The 19407-nt window shown below is 39.7% G+C and overlaps 1 protein-coding gene across 6 annotated transcripts in view; it reads right to left on the reverse strand.

The window, feature by feature from the left end:
• Positions 1–10930: 10930 nt before the first annotated feature.
• ICE1 (interactor of little elongation complex ELL subunit 1) overlaps positions 10931–19407 on the reverse strand; it is a 55470-nt gene continuing 46993 nt past the window's right edge. For 5 of the 6 annotated variants that reach the window (XM_067529671.1, XM_067529662.1, XM_067529718.1 and 2 more), the window contains 3 exons: positions 18881–18987; positions 12950–13048; positions 10931–11987 (listed from right to left, as the gene is read on the reverse strand). In XM_067529671.1, the coding sequence (XP_067385772.1) occupies positions 11791–11987; positions 12950–13048; positions 18881–18987 (403 nt within the window). In that variant the 3' untranslated portion in view covers positions 10931–11790. Of the gene's footprint in view, positions 11988–12949; positions 13049–13423; positions 15600–18880; positions 18988–19407 lie in introns of all 6 variants that reach the window. The other variant, XR_010916512.1, reaches the window with a different exon arrangement.

The following is a 19407-nucleotide window of genomic DNA, read 5'->3' on the forward strand; positions in this document are numbered from 1 at the left end:
AATCTGGACTGGAACCTTGGTCTACCAAGAGAGTGCCACTAGGCTGTAGTCATGTTCTCTCACAGGGTGAATGTACAAAGTGGAAAAGCTTCAACAGGAGAGCATGAGAATGACACCCACACAACATCCCATAGCCCAGTGGTTAGGGCCTCACCTGGGAGGTAGGAAAGCTGTGTGCAAGTCTCTGTTCCACATTAGACAAAGTGAGTATTTGAACCTTGGTCTCCCACAGCCTGGGCAAGGCTCTAAATCACTGGGCTATAGGGTATAAAGTGGCAGTGGCTCCAACTCCTGATTTTTTGGTGAGAAAGGGCTGACCTGATTTAGGCACTTACCTTCAAGAGAGGATTCATAGATGTGAATGCAATGTAGATAGGTATCTACCTCCACCCTGGATTAGGCACCTAAGACCCTTTCAGGGGTGGGCTTAGATCCAATCCCTCTCCTTGGCATCTCCTACTGGCTAGCTTAGGCTCCCCACTTGTGTAATGGCTTCTCTGAATCATTCCTTTAAGGACCTAACACAGATTCACAAACATATGTAAGCACCTAACTATGTTTGTGAATCTGGGCCCATGTCTCCCTATGCACTTCCCTCGGGGGCTCTGAATTCCACGTGGCAGTAGGCTGCCTAAAAGTTAGGGGCTGCCATGCTCATCCTAAGTCCCTCTTGTGAATCCCATCTCTAGATTTGTCAAAATTACACATGTGGATGTCTTAGAGAAAGACCTTGTAACTTAAATAAGGAAAGTTGCAAATACTGAGCTAAAAAAATTCCTAAATAAGTAGTTTTTTTTAGTACGTATGACCATAAAAACTGTGATGTATAAAAACTTGTTTGTGTAAAGCTATAAAGCTGTTAAAATTTAGTATTAAGTGGTCACCCCTTACATTTAAAGAAACTACCTTCTTTACGTAAAGAATAAACTCTGACTTTGCTAATCTGTTGTTTGGCTTATTCTGGACTATCCGCTAGGCAACGGGCTTGTAAGTAAGGACCCCTGAGTTTGGGTTCTTCCACAAGGTCAAGCATGCTCTGCAGTATTTGTTTGTTACCTGAGTAACCCCATTATGTCTTGGTGCATTTCCTGATGCTCCTTTCAGTCCTTTTGCCTCTCATGCAGCACTCACTCTCTCCATTCTCAGTCCTTCTTAATGGTTATGGTCTGATGGGCCCTCCAAGTCCTTTGAGCATGGTCCAAGGCAATAGTGGTTTGGAGCATCTCTCAGAACATATCCTCCTTAGTTCTCTTCCTTCTCCTCCTGATCAGGCTCAGACGTTCAGCAGAAGTGCCTTCACCAAGCCACAATTTGCTCATAAAATCAGACCTATGCCATTGTATTAACAGTCACAATGGAAAGGGAAAGATAAGTCTCAAACCGGCCTCATATTATTCCCATAAAAACTCATAATAAGAAATACTTATTGACACTGTAGTAACAGCACCACTCTCCATCTCAAATAATGGTGAGTACAGTCAGGCAGGGGGAGTTGCACGTTGCTATTAATGTTTGGTCCTCACCCACCCCACCCCACTCCACCCCAGGTACAGGGAAAAAGTAGGGAATATATTGGCAAAGTTTCCATAGGCAGTGCTGATTTTGGCTGATATCTAACTCCAGAGGGTGATAAAGGCACTGAGAACCCAGCTACTACTAACAAAGCCACCCAAGCCTATATGCTGCTAACTGGCTTACTACAATGCCACCATTGTAGTGGTGTTGGAAATTCTCCTGTTGTGGGGGGTAGAAACAAAGCTGCCATCCCTAGAAATCTTCAGGGGAGGATTGCAGAGTATCTCCAGGAAAGTTTCATCAAGCTCTCTCAAGAGGATAAAAGGGACATCCCTTATTCTCATAAACAGAATACTCCACATTGCCCCCTTGCCTAACCCAAGTGAAAAGCAGGTGCCAACTCTGCCTTTGTTTGTTTTACCTCTCCCCAAGAACCAGACACTGATCTGATGTGGACTGTGTAGCAGGACTGCCATACAACCCTTTTTAGAATGTATTCCCTAACCTGTTACTCTGTAACATTATACCAGGAAAGCAATGAAAAGTTGATGTTTGTCTTAACTAGCAAATGGGCTGGGTATCCATTTTAAATGGAAAACAAAGGTGGGGAAAGGGAGGCGGGGAGAGAGATGAAGCTTGAGGGAATGGAAAAGTAAAAAAACATTTCAAGGAATAATACTTGTACACACTCACCCAAGTTCCCTTCCCCTTCATCGGTGGGCTCACCTGGTGGCACTGGCTAGACTCCTGTGCACACACCTCTCAAACCATAGACCCTGAAATGAGGGACAGTAATCCACAAGAAGAGGGACACATCTTGAAATGAGGGAGGCAATGACTATTATTTTTTTTTATTGACCACTATTTTATTTAAAAAAATATAGGTACAAGCATGCAAAGAGCCTGGAACTTATTACCATGTGGAAATCTGTAGCTGTTCACCTTCCCATGATGGCTGGCCTCGCTCTACATGCTTGTAGTGATGCAGTAATTAGTTGCAAGCATGGGGCGTGATGATATTATGCACCAAGACACATGGCTAGCAACCAGGAAAATTTGTTGAGTAGCCGAATAGGGACTTTGCAATGGGAAGGTGGAACCACAGGACAGCTTTAAAAATCAGAGCCAGATGCAGGATGTCCCATACAATGTGGGACACTTGAGTGGTATGCCTGCAGAGTTTTAAATAGCTCCTGGCTAGTAGCATAGTTTGAATCCCTTGCTGCATCTCTTCCCTCCTTCCCCTCACTGCTCATCGCTGGGGTCTCCTTCTCAGGCTCCTCTCCTCTCCTCAACTGTATCCACAGTTGTCTGCAGTGTGCTGGTGGGTCATTGCCAAGTATGGCATGCAGTTCACTGTAAAAGTGGCAGGTCTCTGGAGCAGCACCCAAATATCTTGTGGCACTTCCTCACTTTCTGGTATGCCTAGCATAGTTCCTTTGTTCTGAGGTGGCAGTGCTGCTCATCCCTATTGTGCCCTTTGCCAGCAACACCTTTGCAATCAGCTCATGGATGTTGATGTTTGTATGGCTGATCCACAGCTGTGTTCACACAGTCTCTCCTCATCACAGGCCAAGAAGATCCAAACCTTTTATCTGCTCCAGGCAGGAGCATGTCCAGTAGCTCTTTGTACGTGTGGAGCCAGCATGGTCAGTTGGGCAATTGGATGCACACAACAAAGGAGAGCTGCCAGGTGTGCTCACCAAGGTGGACAATCAGGAAAAGACAATGCAGGTGTTTTGAAGGGGGGTTTCTGGTCTCTGTGATCCCTGGAGTTCCAAATTGTTTCCAGAGCAGTCCCTATCACTGTCACAGGGAATGGGACATTATGGGACAGCTGCTGGAGGACTGTTAGGATCAAATCAGATCATGCAATGTCCACACTCACACTGCATTGACCTAAGTAGTTGACCAGAGCACTGAGTCACTCGGGGAGGTGGTGTTACTGCATCATTGTAAGGGAGTGCTTACATCACCTGGAGACAAATTTGAGCATAGACACATGTACAAATAGGCCGATGCAAAATGAATTATATTTACTTAACTTTGAAATGCAGACCAGGCCTGACTAATTCATTGTGAATTTTAAGATATCCATAGCGACATCTGAGAACATCTTAAATTCTTTCAGTTAGGCTAGTCCAGTAGAGATTACTGACAGGGCTACTCATGAATGTGATGGTCCCTTAAGGAGGATTCCCCCTGGGCAGGTGGTAGCTGAAGAGTTAATACAGTTTACCGTTAAGTTAAATACTAAATTTAAAGTTAAACTTTAAAAAGTTGGAAAATATTGAATGGAACAAAAAGGTAGAAGTATCATTCAACTATGTTCTGCCCCAATCTGTCACCAATCTGTTTTGAAGTTAGTTACCATTCATATAAAAAGTTCAATGAAGTGCTAAAATTAAAAATTGAATAGAAATCAAAATATTTAATGTAGTATTAAAAATCATCAAACAGGCTACTAATGGTTCCCTTCCCCAGAAAGCAGTGCCATTTTTCATGGAGTATACTAAATTTCATCAACACATTTTGATAGCTAGTACCAAATAAAGCAGGGGTATCAAACTCGCTGATGGTGACGGGCCAGATGCACATAACCTGCACTTCACAGGGGCCATGCAATACCCTCCGCTGAAAAATGTGGGCCATCTTCCCCTTTTCGGCAACACGGCATCAGCCCTTTTCAGCGGCAGGATTTTGCGGGGGGCCCTGTTGCCGGACTGACTGCATTGCCGCTTTAAGGGATTTCTAGGAGCAATATCCTCCGCTGAAAAATTCAGGGCGTCTTCCGCTTTTCAGCAGCTGGGTTCTGCGGAGGAAGGTATAGCCGCTTTAAGACTCTCTTAAAGTGGCAATGCTATACGCAGAGAAACTTTCGGCGGCAGCACAGCTCACTTAAACTGGCTGAACGCGGGCCGGATCAAAAAGGTTCGCGGGCCAGATGCGGCCCGCGGGCCGTATGTTTGACATCCCTGAAATAAAGCTTTATAATGTGCTGGAAATGTTTCAGTTAATACCTGAAAACAGAACTAAGGAATTGCCACTTGGTTTCCTAAAAGGCCTTTAGAAGTCTCCCAGAAGCCACTGCTTCACAGAGCTGTGCTAGGCAGTGAGGGATACCTAGAAAGTAGTGTAACTTCAGTGTAAGTATTCACTTGCCATTTAAGAACTAATAGGATAACAATTATATTAATTTGTAAAAGACTAATAAAATGGAAATACTTACATAATGATATATTTGATCTCTTATCCTAACCTTGTCTACACTGGTATACTGCAGAATTTGTAGTTTCTTTCACTGCCATGTAGAGATCTTGGAAAGCAAGGAATCTCCAGCACCTGTTACATTGGGCAAAAGTCAATTTATATTTCCTTAGTTGGTTAATTTTTAAATATAAGCTAATAGTACAAGGGGAGGAATGAAGATGGGTAATAATTGAGTCTAAAGATGTCACATTCATTTTAAAATATCTTAATTTTCGAGGGTATATTTACAAACTAAAATAAGGCATTTCATAGCCAGTATGAACCATAATATTCATTTCTTGTTTCTAAAAATGTCAGTGCTTTAAAAACAAGAGGAATGTTACAAAAATTAAAGCTGTCTGAATGGTAGCAGTTGAACTACAAAGTAGTAAAAAAAGTTAGGCAGGCTTTGAAAATTTCATTTTCCACTCCATTGCAAATTTTACAAACAGATTTTCAATATGTAAATAAAAGGTGGCTCCTAGTTATACACATTCAGTGTAGGAGTTGTTTGAAAACTTCTACTTAGACCTTAAGTCACAATTTATCTTCACTGGAAATGTAACTGCATTGCAGATGACTTTCCATACTACCAATATTTCACATATTCCTTGAATAGCAGTAATATCTATTAACTGTGTGTGCAGCAAAACATAATACTGACCACTTTTTTTTCTGTTGTAAATTGGGATTTCAGAGGTAACTGGGAGAGGAGAGATTTATTCAAATAGATTATCCTTTGGCAGCACAAGGCATTTTGTGAAGACAAACTTTACATTAGTGTTGGCTGCTGCTACAACTGAATCCAATTCAAGCTTTTAGGGATACATTTCCCTTTATAAAATCCTGTTTTAAATTTAACTCAGGAGTAGTATGCTCTCGTTTCTCCACACACACACTGTCCCATGGGGGCTATGAAAATAGGAGAGTGAAATGACATTTTACAATTTGTGAAGCATAGATAACTGGTTGACTAAATAATGGGAACTGTGGAGAATCTCAATTAAACAGACCAACAACTAACTGATCCTGCCTATGTCATTAGGATCAAATAGATGAAAGCTTCTGGCTGGCCAGATTAGTAGATGATCAGATCATCTGATTTTAAATATCTAGCATACAACTGTATCTACACACATTTTTCTGAGCTGATCACCATGAGTGTTTATTTTCCATAGGTTTGCGACTTTTTGTTCTCTTTATGACAAAAGAGAATGAAGCTGCTGGCATGAAACACCTCCATCTTACCCTTCAGTAAAAGATAAAAAGTATGGGAAGCTCTTCAGAATATACACTTGAGGCTGCACTTCAGCTAAACTTTGCTGTGCAAACAGAGGGAAAGAGGGGAAGTAAGAACTGAAGAGGGAATAAGAAGTCAACTTAAAAAATCACAATTCTAACTTGGAAAAAAAATTATGACTGTTGTATCAGCAAACCCCTCAGATTTTTATAATTTAGTGATTAGAGAAAATGTTTTCTTTTAATTTATGCTATGCATCTGAAAGCACTGCCATTTTTATCATATCCCCATATAATTGGATTGTTCTGTTTGTGTAGGATTGACCTCAGAGAAGGGAAAAAATAAAACCTTCAAGTATGAAAAAGTCATTGTATTTCATTAGCACATCATTAGCAGGGGCCCAAGAGCAGCTATACAACCTGAAATTACTAACTCATTTTTTTAAACAGACTAGATTTAAACTAACAGCCCTTTGCTGTCCCCATGAAAATCCATCTGAATTCTGCCAAGGTATGAGCCTCTGAAAAGTGCACTTTGCACTTGTTCAGCAGCAATTTGGCAAATAAACTCTCTAGCTATTCCATATGTATTGGGGATGCTCCAAGACCAGTGATACAGGACTGAGCAATTGCTCTGAATGGCCATCAGGGGCTTCTGTGGCACTGGGCACAGGGAGACAGCAAGGAAGAGGGGCAGCAGCCTGACTGCAATGCAGAAGGGTGAGGAGAGGGACCTACAATGTGAATGCATACTGGCTGGAAGTGCTAGAAGTGGTCATGTATGGAGAAGAGGGAAGACAGGGGCAGAAGGGTCTTTAACCTCTAGAGAACACTCCCCTCAGAACCTGGAGAAAAACTCAAGATTCCTGAGACTCAACATTTCTCTATCAGCAAATAACGGGGAAACTGAGCCAAACAGGATATGACAACCTACTAATTACCCTTTAGTTTATGACAAAGGTATGTGCTGTTGATTTAAGGATTCTAACCTTCCTGAACCACAAGTGGGAGTCAATATGTTCTATATAGATGGATTTCTGAGAGGCATTTTTGTTAAACCTAGATTACACAGACAAAATTAGCATTCAGAAGTTGGTTAAAGGTTAAGATTGCCCATGCACCCTTAATTTTGTCCCCTTGTATATTGATAGTTTTTAGTCACATACTATTTTTTCCATTGCACCCTGACCTCATTCAGTGCACATGATGAACCATGCTCCGGGGATGAATCATGGTTGTATAGTGATCCCACAGTTAAGGCAGCAAATGCTGCCCTGGAGAACTGGATTCTCTTTCTGCCTTTGCCACACAGTTCCTGTGTGAAGCTGAGCAAGTCACTTAAACCAAATTTTTTACAGGTGGTCACATTTTTGGACATCCAACTTGAGACACATGTCTAAAGTGCTGACACCCACAGCTGTAACTGACATCAATGAGTTCTGGAAATGAAATTCCATGAAATGCTAAACTTTCTGAAAAATCTGGCCATAGACATCCCAATATGGACACCTAATATTAGTGTACACTTAGCAATATTATGCCTCTGTTCCCTTTCTGTAGAATGGGAATTATAATACCCACTGACCTCAGAAGTTTTGTGAAAATTTAATTGTTTTGAAGCATCCTGATGTTATAGCAATAGAAAAGTCCTGGGAAAACTTAATTCTGCATTCAGAGCAGGATTAGAATGGTTTTCAGAGTAAACCAGGCAGGGCCACACACTGAACCATGGGCATAAACAGAAATAACTGCTAATTCAGTGAACACTGTCACATCCTGTGCACTGACTGAGGCAGAGGTCATGTAGAAGAAATAGTATGTGATTCTAAAATTAAAGACTATCATATTGCATACGCACAACAGGGCTGAATTAAAGTTGCATAGGAAGCCTTACTTTTGGCATTTCCTAACTTCCGAGTGCTTGACTTTGCAACCTTAGTGTTCTTTGGATGTCGTTTGTGTGTGCGTGTGTGTGTATTTACACTTACACACACAAGTGCAAAAAGAAACACATATAACATTTTCTGTTCTATTTTTACCCTTCTACTAGGAACTTTGTTTGTCAAAGTGGAAGGACGTATTACATAAGTTTCCCCTAAACTATTTTTTTAGATTTTAAAAATATAAAAATAAGGTCACACTAATAGCTCTGAATGCGGCCACAGGGTGCACCATTAGGCTTTTACTGATGTACTTTCCAGGTGGTAGAAGTCACATCATTTGTCTGCATCTGAGGTCTGCACTACCACCCTCTTAATTCACATCATGTTGTTACTTATTGTTATATTTGGTTTAAAGCAGTGGCTCTCAAATTGGACAATGGACCACCAATAAGCTATTGCTTTCAGTGTTTTCAAGATTGATCACTCCAGTGATATTACCAAATAGCTGTAGCCCAGTCCAGGACTCAGTGATTGGAGGGCTTTTTTTTTTTTGAGCCAACTATAAAAAAAAATCCACCACCACCTGCACTCTACTTTTTTTTTTTTTTTTTTTTTTTAAACTGGTGCCTTTTTAATGTAAATTCAACCATGATTAAATTTGCAGAAGATAAAACTGCAATTGTAGTGAGACACACAGGAACGGACCCGCACTGCAAAGTTACAGGCCGTGTGAGGGCTGTGGGGAACAAAGGGAGACTTGTTACTTATAAATGTAAAGTAGAGCTAATCAAGTGTACAGAATTTCATTTTGAATGGCATTTGATTGTTAGACAGCTGAAATAAATCAGTCAGATCTATCCAAACCCTGCTTTACGTTGTCTTGAATGGACACATTCACACCAGTTGTGCTGCCATAGTTAAATTTTTTTCATTTGATTTTTTCTCATTTAATTTCATTTTTTAATCCAAAATTCAGCTCCAAAGTCCCTATGCCCCAAGAGAGAAAATAAATGCACACATGAAAATGAAGGACCACGAATAGATATGAAAGTAAACATTTTCATTCTGTCTTATATTAATACTATTGTTTTTTCACTATAGTTATAGATTAGGGACTGAGAAGAGAACTGAGCTAGGAGAGGATCACTTTCATAGTGTGGTGCATTTAAAAAAGTTTGAGAATCAGCAGCTTAATACAATAAAAAATATGCAATAGCAGTGAATGGTTTATGTATATGTAGCAAGTTCTTGTGTGTCTCTATTACCGTATTTCCCCATGTATAAGACGCATCTTAATTTTGGGGCCCAAAATTTGAAAAAAAATGTATTATGGTACATCACCAGCAAAGCTTCGCAGGGGTGGAAGGAAGGGCCCATTCGGCGGCGGCGCGCATACCACCCGGCCCTGGGGTAAGTACCACTGTATAAGACACACCCAGTTTTTAGACCCCAAATTTTTCGAAAGAGTGCATCTTATACATGGGGAAATACGGTATATCCATCTAATGTTCTCATTTGGAAACTCAAAATTCAGGTTCTTTGCCTACACAATATTTTACATCTCATCAAGGCATGTAATTTAATTCAAAGCTAATTAAAACCCATTAACCAGAGGGGTCTCCAGGTTGTTTATAATGGCCACTTCCATTTTAGTTATAAAAATTTCAGTTGTACACACCCATTATACTGTATTGTAAGTTGCTTTACAGTGCTATACAGCTTGACAATACAGATGAAAGAAAATAAGTAATTTAAGATTAAAAGCACCATATTTCAACCTGAAAATCATTTAGATATACTGTACTAAAAAACTGATCTTACTGAGAAGATGAGAAATGAAGTTTCCTCTGCCTATTGCACAAGTTCTCATCTCAATGTTCCACTGAGGTAGCTCATGGGAGCAAGTCAAGGTTTAATTGAACTTAATGGTATCAACCTTTTTTCCCCCAAAGAATTTGTCTGAACATCTGGAACAAATGACATGGAATATACAGCTTCTGCATTGAAGACAATGTGTACTTTAAAGCAACTTATTCCTCTTGAATGGTACCAGATTGACAACTAAAAACTAGTGTCTGTATTTCCCTCTTGCCCACAATTTAACAAGCACAGATGTTAGCAGTCCTATTACCACACTACTCCACCAATATGACTCAACTGTTTAGGTCTGAAAGGGTGGTTCATACATATTTATAATTATTTTTTTTTGTTCACCTTGGTCAATAACTTAGGAAGTGTTGGCTCAAATCATTACAATTGTCCAAATCAGGTGTTTGTTTTTTACCATATAACCTTCTGTTATGGATACAAAAGGACAAATCCTGAAGTCCAGTTAGCCAGACTAGCAAGCCAGTATTCAGTATCAGTTTTATATTTCTTGAACAAATCCGTCTTAATTGATTTCACTTAATTCTGCACTGGGGTGCCCTCTAGAGGCAGTCTAACACTTTGGACATGGTCTAAAAATCACCAGGATTTCTCATTTCAAATCACAGAATTAGTTGTTTGAGAAACATACTTTGACATGAAACTAAACGAATCCATCTTAATTTACATTGCAATATCTTTAGAAAAGGAGTATCAATAAGATGGTAAGATTGCAAAAGGAGTTCCTTTCTATGAAAACTGTATGACTCCATGCGCACAGAGTTATTAGCAGAACTCGTTTCAGACATTATCCATTAAGCTTTAAACATGTTTTGTTTTGCCAGTGTAGGCAAATGCACAGGGTTGGTTTTTTAACAGTGTTGAAATGGTTATGTCTGGTGTACAACAGTCAAGTAAAAAGAAGTTACTCGTAACTAAGCATTGCATTTTAAGGTTGTTGGGAAAGCAGCCTGTTAACACTAATTTAACTTAGTTTTTCCGTGGCAATCAAGCCTTACTAAACAAATAAACCCATTGGTCAATTTTTCCAAATGCGGTAACTATTTTGGAAAGTTGTCTCAGCTACTTTTAAAAAATAAAGTATTTTAAATAATTTATAAATTTATAAATAAAGTATTTATAAATAAAGTATTTTAAATGACCACTACAGACATATGAATGGTTCACTTTTGTTTTTTATTATAAAAACACTGAGACATTTTCTAAAAGAAATGCTGTGTACAAGTGAAACTATATTAGAAGTTTAAACAACATAAGTTTTTTAACCAGCTTTTTCTATATACACATGCTAAAATTCCCAAAGTGGAACAACATCAAATGTGAAACACATTATAGGCGTATCCCATATATACAAACTCTCAGAGATCTGTTATCTCTGAATCTTTTATACTGTACAGATAATTGTTACAAAAAAAGCAAATTTCTGCTTGCTTGTCTGATATGAGTAATTTAATTAAGTTAGTGGAACTAAGTAAAGTAGGATCAGGTCCAAATCTTCAGTTTTTACTGCTGACATGCCATTTTCCATATAAAACATGATGTAGACGAATAGTTTATTTTATAAACAGTCTTCGGTTATGGCAAGTAGTCCAAAAAAACCAAAACAAAAAACAAAAAAAACCCCAAGAGCTCTGGTAGCCTGAGGTTCAGCTAATGGAAGACCTATCAAGATAGAACCTTTCCACTTTCATAGGCTAGGGATTCCTGGTTTAAACAGTCAATAGCATTCATATATCCTACAAATTACACCAGAATGAAAAAAATCTTGATGACTTCATGTCTTTCTGCAGCAGAGAGGGCAAACAAACTACTTCAGCCTACTTTGTTATTTATAAAGATGTATGACCAGACAATGCCTATATAAACAATGGGTGCATAAAGCTTCCCACCTTCCACAAAAAGGAAAGCACACAGATCTTTTCCTGATTTTCCTTTTCATACTGTTTGTAATTTTCTTTTGAAAAGGTGTCACCTAGTTTTCATCTGATAATAAAAGGCACTTTTCCTGTAGATGACGCTACTTGCCCTCATCTGAGTGTAATTCTGCTGTGCACAGAGAGCTAACTTCAGCTATTCCACTCGTGACAGCAGCTGGGATGCTGTTAGTAATCGCTGTTCTCCAAGCTCGTATGGCCTCAATGACTCCCACTGGATTGCTTGGACCCAAGTCACAGAGTGCATACACTGCTGCCAACTGCACTCCCCAAGGTACATCTGCAAAGAGTTGGTAAGTTATTAATCATGCTGAAAATCTACAGGAAAAAATATCAGTATTTTAAAGGTATTTTCCATATAATATGCTTTTTCATCAATTAACCTGAACTCAGAAGACTATTACTTTTTGAGAATTAAAATTAAAAGAATCTATGAAAAATTAAAAGGAGGCCTATGAATAGAAGTATGTGTTACTTAAAAAAATAGGATTAATATATTTGCTGTATTCCAAAAATACCTTCAACACTGTGTGCAATTTAAAATCCATGAAATCCCATTAGAAACAAATATTTTGCAGTGTTTTAAATAAACTTCTTAATTTTAATATGGTTAGGAATTTCAAAGGAGCACCTATGGGGATTAAAAATCTAATTCTCTTAGCCCCCTTTAAAAATCCAGGCCTACAAGCATAATTACTCTATTTCCACTTTGACTCCAAGGGAGACATCATTTATTTCCTATAAGATGGGATCTCTTACCTTCAGGATGGTCATGTCTACCTCCAAAGTGAATGTCACCCCATAAATGAGTCAGACAGAGATAATTAAAGAGCAATAGAAGGGCTTGAAGCCAGTTATTGCAGGAGCTAGGGATCCAGGAACTGACGCCTATATAGCACCGTTCTAAACAAAATCAGTCATATGCTTGTTCTGTTATCTCCTCAGGACAAACAATTGAATACAATAATTTCCTTGTCTGCCATGCATATTTAGAAGCTGTTTTATAATGCTGACTGATCCATGTAATGCTAAACCAGGTAGTGAGTGGGGAAGTTTATTCCACAGTATGATCCTGCAACCTTTACAAAAGTAACTTTCTTCATGTAATTAGTCTCCTACCTATCTACGTAGGTACATAAGTATCTGAAGAACTAAGTTCATAGCTCCCATCCTTCATGAACACATACTGGCAAAAACCTTGGCTTAAGAATTTGCAGTAAAAAATCTCTACAGAAACATTACCTTCTTCTTTTGCATGCTGTATAAAGCGTCCAATAACAAAACTGATATTTTTCACAGCAGAAAAAAATCCTTCCTTCAAACCTATTTGGCATAAGCGACCTAAAAGAGGAGAAAAAGATTACTGTGTAGCTGTATAATTGATCACTAGAGCAGCTATATTTTTAGACATAGCCTTCCTTACAGACAACAGAAAGTAACCACTGAAACCAAAACCTTGACTAACATGTATAAAATTAATTATCCTATTTCAGACATGAAGCCACAGAACATTGGACTGGTTTCTGTATTTATCTTAGGAAAACAGATGCTAAATCAATATACAGCTTATGACTAAGAATCCCAAAGCACTTTTCAAATTTACCAAAATTTGCAGGAAATCACACATCTATCAAGGTAAAGTCCCTGTTAGGAATGTGCAGTGCACAGCAACACTATACAGTAGTTTAAGATGAAGGAAACGAGGAATTTACTTACCTGTAGCTGGAGATTCTTTGAGACGTGTGGTCCCTATCTGTATCCCACATTTGGGGGCGTGCATGTGCCTGAGTTCAGAAACATTTCTTATCAGTTCTCTTGATCTGCACTTGCATAGTGCATCTCCTCGTGCTCCCAGCTGAGGGTATAAGTAGTAGCACGGGTCAACACCTCTCCAGTCTCCCGTTTACCATAATGGAATCCAGTCCAAAATAGAGGGGATGGAGGGTGGGTATTCAGATACAGATAGGGACCACACATCTCGAAGAATCTCCAGTTACAAGTAAGTAACCTCCTCCTCTTCTTCTTCGAGTGATGGTCCCTATGTGTATTTCACATGTGACTGGCTCGTAAGCAGTCTGCATCTACATGACTCGCATGCACGTCTCCATATGCATCATCTTCAAGTTTGGCTCCTCTCCATCTACAGACCCAACAGAAAACCATAGAGACTCCAAGATTACCGTTCCTGGGACCATGCTGTCCTCCCTCACATAATGGTCTGATCCCTCCAAGATCATGCTCAGCATCCCCTTCGCCCCTCCTACACCACAGGCCACCATCGTGACAGATGCCTCCCTTGCAGGTTGAGGGGCCCACTTAGACCATCACAAAGCTCAGAGAGTGAGGACACCAAGGGAAGATAGGATGTACATAAACATCTTAAAACTGCAGTCAGTCCATTTAGCATACCAGGCCTTCCATCCGCCCATTCAGTCCCTCCTCATTCAACTGCTCTCTGACAACATTACAGCAGTAGAGTACATCAACAAGCAGGGCTAAAACAGGTCTAACTCCCTCTGCTCCAAGTCAGTCTGGCTTTGGAACTAGTGCATGAAGAACCACGACGCCTCAAGCCACCTACTTACTGGACACGCTGAATTCCCTGGCCAACACACTATGCAGGACTCCCTACCTCAGTCACAACTGGGAGCTACACAACGCCATACTACTATACCTCTTTGTAAAGGGGGGCACCCCTCGATGAGACCTGTTTGCTACTCACAAGAACAGACAGCTGCTCCTCTATTGCTCAAGACAAGCATTGGGGGAGGGCTCTTCGAACGATGCTGTCCTCCCTTGGAAAGCTAGCTCCACTCTGCCTTTCCCTCATTCCCCTCCTGCTGCAGGTGTAATGCAGGACATGCCAGGACAGAGCCACAGTCACAGTCATACTCATAGCCCCATTCTGCCCCATCTGTTCTGGTTCACGGACGTCCTCAGTCTCTCTGCCTGTACAACACTTCACCTCCATACACTCCCGAATCTGCTCACACAAAATCTGGGGAGGCTCCATTATCCACAGTGTGGTATTTGGATCGGCATCGAGGGTAGATTGTGCAGACTTCATCCCGGTTTGACAAATCCTTACCCAAAGCAGGAGAGAATTCACCAGAGCCTGCTACTGAGCAAAATGAAGACCCTTCACAGTATGGGCCCACCAACACCACCACACACTGAGAACAGTGTCTCTTCCAGTTGTCCTTGACTACTCCTTGCCCTCAAGACATTGGGCCTGGCCCTCAATTATATCTGAGTGCACCTGGCAGCACTCAGCACATTTTTCCCTCCAGTGGATGGCATGTTGGTGTCTATGCACCCCACCACTATCCACTTCATGAAAGATTCACTTGACACCTTTCCACCAGTACTGAAGCCCATGCCGCCATGGGATCATAATCTCATTCTCTTCACCCTCACCAAGACACCCTTTTAGCCGGTAGCAACATGCTCCCTCTCCTTATGCAACTGGAATGGGTCGGGGAGGAAATGCTGTGTTTGGAAGCAGTCTGCGGTGGGGATCTGCTCTTGTGCCCACAAGAGTGTTTTCTGCTCTCATGCCAGGCATTATCTTTGGCCTTTGGCACTGGTGGTTCCAGGGCATGCGTGGTGCTCGGAGGAGTGTTCATTGCCAGTGATGGCTGCTGTACAAAGGGGTCTCTTGTTCCCGGATCCGAGCACATCTGGGTCTCATCACTTCCCTCCATCAGATATTTACAAAGGTGGAGCTCTCAGGCTTCTTAGGTCCGCAGCAGGAAGGATTTGCAAATGGTGCAGTGAGCCACTATGCATTCCTCACTGAGGCAGTAGAAGCACCGGTGGTGCGTGTCACTCACAGAGAAGGTGTGTGAGCAGGAAACACAGTTTTTGAAGCCTGGAATCTGGGACATAGTTCCTGGGGGAGAGGATGGGGGAATATCATCACCAAACGGGGAAAGAAGATCTACACTAACACTAAAAAAAATTATACAACTATTTACAACAAAGCAGAGGTGAGTCACTCTCTTAGAAAACTAACAGTGCGAAGGAACAGGGGGTTCCAACTCAGGCAATCCAATGGTAAGAGGGAACTGGAGAAGCGTCAACCCATACTGCCTCTTATATCTTCAGCTGGAAGCACAAGGAGATGCACTATGCATTTGTGGGTCAATGGACACTTAAGAAACGCTTCCTGACTCAAGTATAGGGCATCAACATGTGTAGAACTCACATAGGGACTATTACTTGAAGAACCACCAATAATACTATATGTACAATTGAAACTGTAGAGTGAATGTTTAGGTAGGAAGATTACTTAATTTACAATTTATGCAGGACATCGAGGACAACAACATTTTTCTGCCAAAAGCAGCATGGTATCTTTAATGACCACATATAGATTAGATATCTCATGTGAAAGAGAGCACTTCCAAAAATTCAATGCCTCTCATTAGTTTGTTGTCTCAGTACTCAGCCAAGGAAGAGAACACACTCAATTAACGGCTTTCCACAGCACCGATGTGTTCCTTAGAATTTCCTATCCAAGTACTGCCCAGGAGCAATCCAGCTTAGCTTCCAAGATCTAACTAAAACACAGCCTGAGATGGTATAGCATGCTAATGGATATATTTTTATCTGATCCTCTTTATGGCAATCAATCTTGTATTTAGATGCTGCGCTACAACTTTCAGTGAAAAGAAATTAAGCAAGCATCTCACACAGTCCATCTTATGAACAATGACTTTTGGTGTCTAGTTTACCAGAATAAGAATGAACAAGAATAGGGAGCAGCCATTTTATTTCCCTTTGTCGTTTTTCTGAACTTTAAAGAAACACAACTATTTCAATTAGTCAAATAGTATATACTGAAGAAATAGCTAAAATTTCACAGAAGAACTTGGTGATCAAAAGGATTTATGGAAATAATCAAATGTAATGTTTATCTAAAAAGCTTGCTTCTTCCTCCATGTAGGAGATATATGAAAAGTGACCAAAAATCAGCTAGGATCACCAACTCATCTGAGTACTGTTATTCTAAATAGTTAAATCAAAATTTGCACCCCTACTTCAAAGTGAATGTAGAAGATAAAATTCTGCTGATTAAAAACTAAATGATTAAGACAGTTGGGAAGACAAGGTAGATGAGGTAATACTTTTTATTGGACCAACTTGCTGGTGAAAGAGAGACAAACTTTCAAGCTTATAGAGAGCTCAAGTGAGAAGACAAGTTGGGTGAGGATATTATTATTTATTGGGCCCAACTTCGACTGGTGCAAAAAGAGATATTATCCTCACCCACCTTGTCTCCCTAAGCATCTTGAAGTCATTTAGTTTTTAATTAACATAATTTTATTTTCTACATTCACTTTGAAGTAAGGGAGCAAGTTTTAATTCAACTGTTTCTGAAGAAGAGTTCTGTGTAAGCTCGAAAGTTTGTGTCTCTCAGCAACAGAAGTTGGTCCAATAAAAAATATTATCCCCCCCATCTTGTTTCTCTAATACCTTGGGACCAACATGGCTACAATATCCCTTCAATCAAGACACTTGTAATATGCTCTATACATTAATTGCTAAAACTACCCTAGAGAGTTCCAAGAGAACTAAGATATTGTACAAAGGGAGAATCACTGAAATTAGACTTTTTAAATAAATTATATTCAGTTGGAGCTTTCCATTCTTCAGAGGTCACACATCTTCTCACATTTCCCTGAGCACGTTTCACAATCTTATTCACTGGGACTTCACTAATTCCTATTTTTGAAGTCTTCTCTTACACTCTGATCTATTATTTACTTTCTTACTTCTCCTTTTCCACCATTATTCTATTTCTAAGCAACAAAGTATAACTTACTGAAAGTCCCAAATTATGAGTGTTTCACAGTACTACAATAAAATTCTAATAATATTTAGTTTGCTGCTGTAAACAAAGAGCAGAACACAACAGGAAAAATCAGAAGCAAAACAAATGCAAAAATTCAACACTACAGGTATATTAGACTACATTAAGACTAACATTTATATGCCTTTTTCCAGAGATTTTGAAGCACTCTATTTACAAACTGATTTCAAACATTATATGAAAGGTTACTTAAACTACCACTGAAAAGGCAGCAACACCTGAAGTGGAAAGCAGCAAGCACTTAACAGTGCACAAAAATAAACAGTTCAGAACAGAAATTGAATACTGTATGCAGTTGAAATGAGAGGATTACATATAATAATTAGCCAGGTAGAATTTGACCAGTAGGGGCCAGCCTCCCCTACTTTTGACAACATATCAGAACCTACTTTACATTTCACAGGAAATACAGCTCCTTCTGTAACACCAGAACCTTTACCAATATGCTAGAGCAGTGGTTTTTTACCTGTGGTCTGCGGACCCCCTAACTATTTCTAAGATTTCAAAGAACGCACCTCCATTTGAAATTTTTTAGTGGTCTGCAATGAGAAAAGGTTGAAAACCACTGTGCTAAACAATTTGTTCTTTACTAACTTGGGGGAGGGAATGTCTGGAATCAATGGTATTTATACAATCTATAAGTATATAATGAAATATATGTGGGATGAGCAAAACTATAGAAAATCTTTTAATTTGTATACTAATTCCCAAGCCATGATTCACAGAGGTTAAATGGTACTGGTTCTCCTAATCTCCAGCTGCAAAAATGCTTTACCCTTAAGATACATTAAAATACTCTCCTAATCCTACTTTCCCATGTAAGCAATTCCTGTAGTTGTCACAGTGAATGTACAATCACAATAGGAGGAAGAGATGGTTTATGCAAGGTTAGGAATATACCAGAAATTCTGAGGAAAGTTTGAAGAACCCTACAATACCAGAATTTTCCCCTTGTGGAAAAGGTATACATTAAGGATTATTTACTTTCTATTAACAGACATGGATACTAACTGAGTCATTAGAAATCTCCTATATCACCTTGCATGAAGCCACAGTAATCTCTTTCCAAGACTGAAATACATGTTGATATAACTCATTTTCACAGGCAGAGGAATAGAGAGAAGAAATCTTTGCTGAAAATTGTTGGCAATGGTGAAATATCACATTTAAAGTAACAATGAAATTCAAAAGCCAAAAGTGTATAAGTACTTCAATTCCAGCTTCCAGAAGTCATCCAGGCATCTTCAGAGAGCATATTTATACAAAGCAGGAGTTCAACCAAAACTTTCATTACTCACCAATTAGCCTGAGTGTTGATGCTACAATAATATCTGGGGTAGATGGAATAGTCTCATGTCCTTTCCTATGCTTTACCCACTTATCCATGACAGGCCAAAGCTCTTTACTGTGAAAGAAAACTGGAGTTGAAAACATAAGACTTGAAAGACTGTGTGTACAGATATGGTGTTGATAGTCATGTAATAAAATTAATTTATCACACAGCTCTTCAAGTTATCCTGCACCTTTTACCACCTCACCTGCTCAATAATTCATCTATTTGGAACTTGTACATTCCAAGCCCTTGAGCATCCCTTTTTGTTTGTTTAGTTTGGTTTTTTACAGAAATGACTTGCCTCCTGAAGCAGAAACCCATAATAGTCGACTTGTCACAACTTGTGGTTGAGTTACTGCTGTACAATACTCAAGCAGTTCTGGCTACAATACATTTCAATTTTTAGTTGCATTTTCCAGCCACTCTTATGTCTATTGGAAACTAGCAACTGTCTTCAGAAGATCAAGCATTTCACTTCCGCTTATACATTGG

The sequence above is a fragment of the Emydura macquarii genome, unplaced genomic scaffold (assembly GCF_026122565.2).
Source record: "Emydura macquarii macquarii isolate MOO-44397 ecotype Brisbane River unplaced genomic scaffold, CSIRO-AGI_Emac_v2 contig_320, whole genome shotgun sequence".
NCBI classification, from domain to species: Eukaryota; Metazoa; Chordata; order Testudines; family Chelidae; genus Emydura; species Emydura macquarii.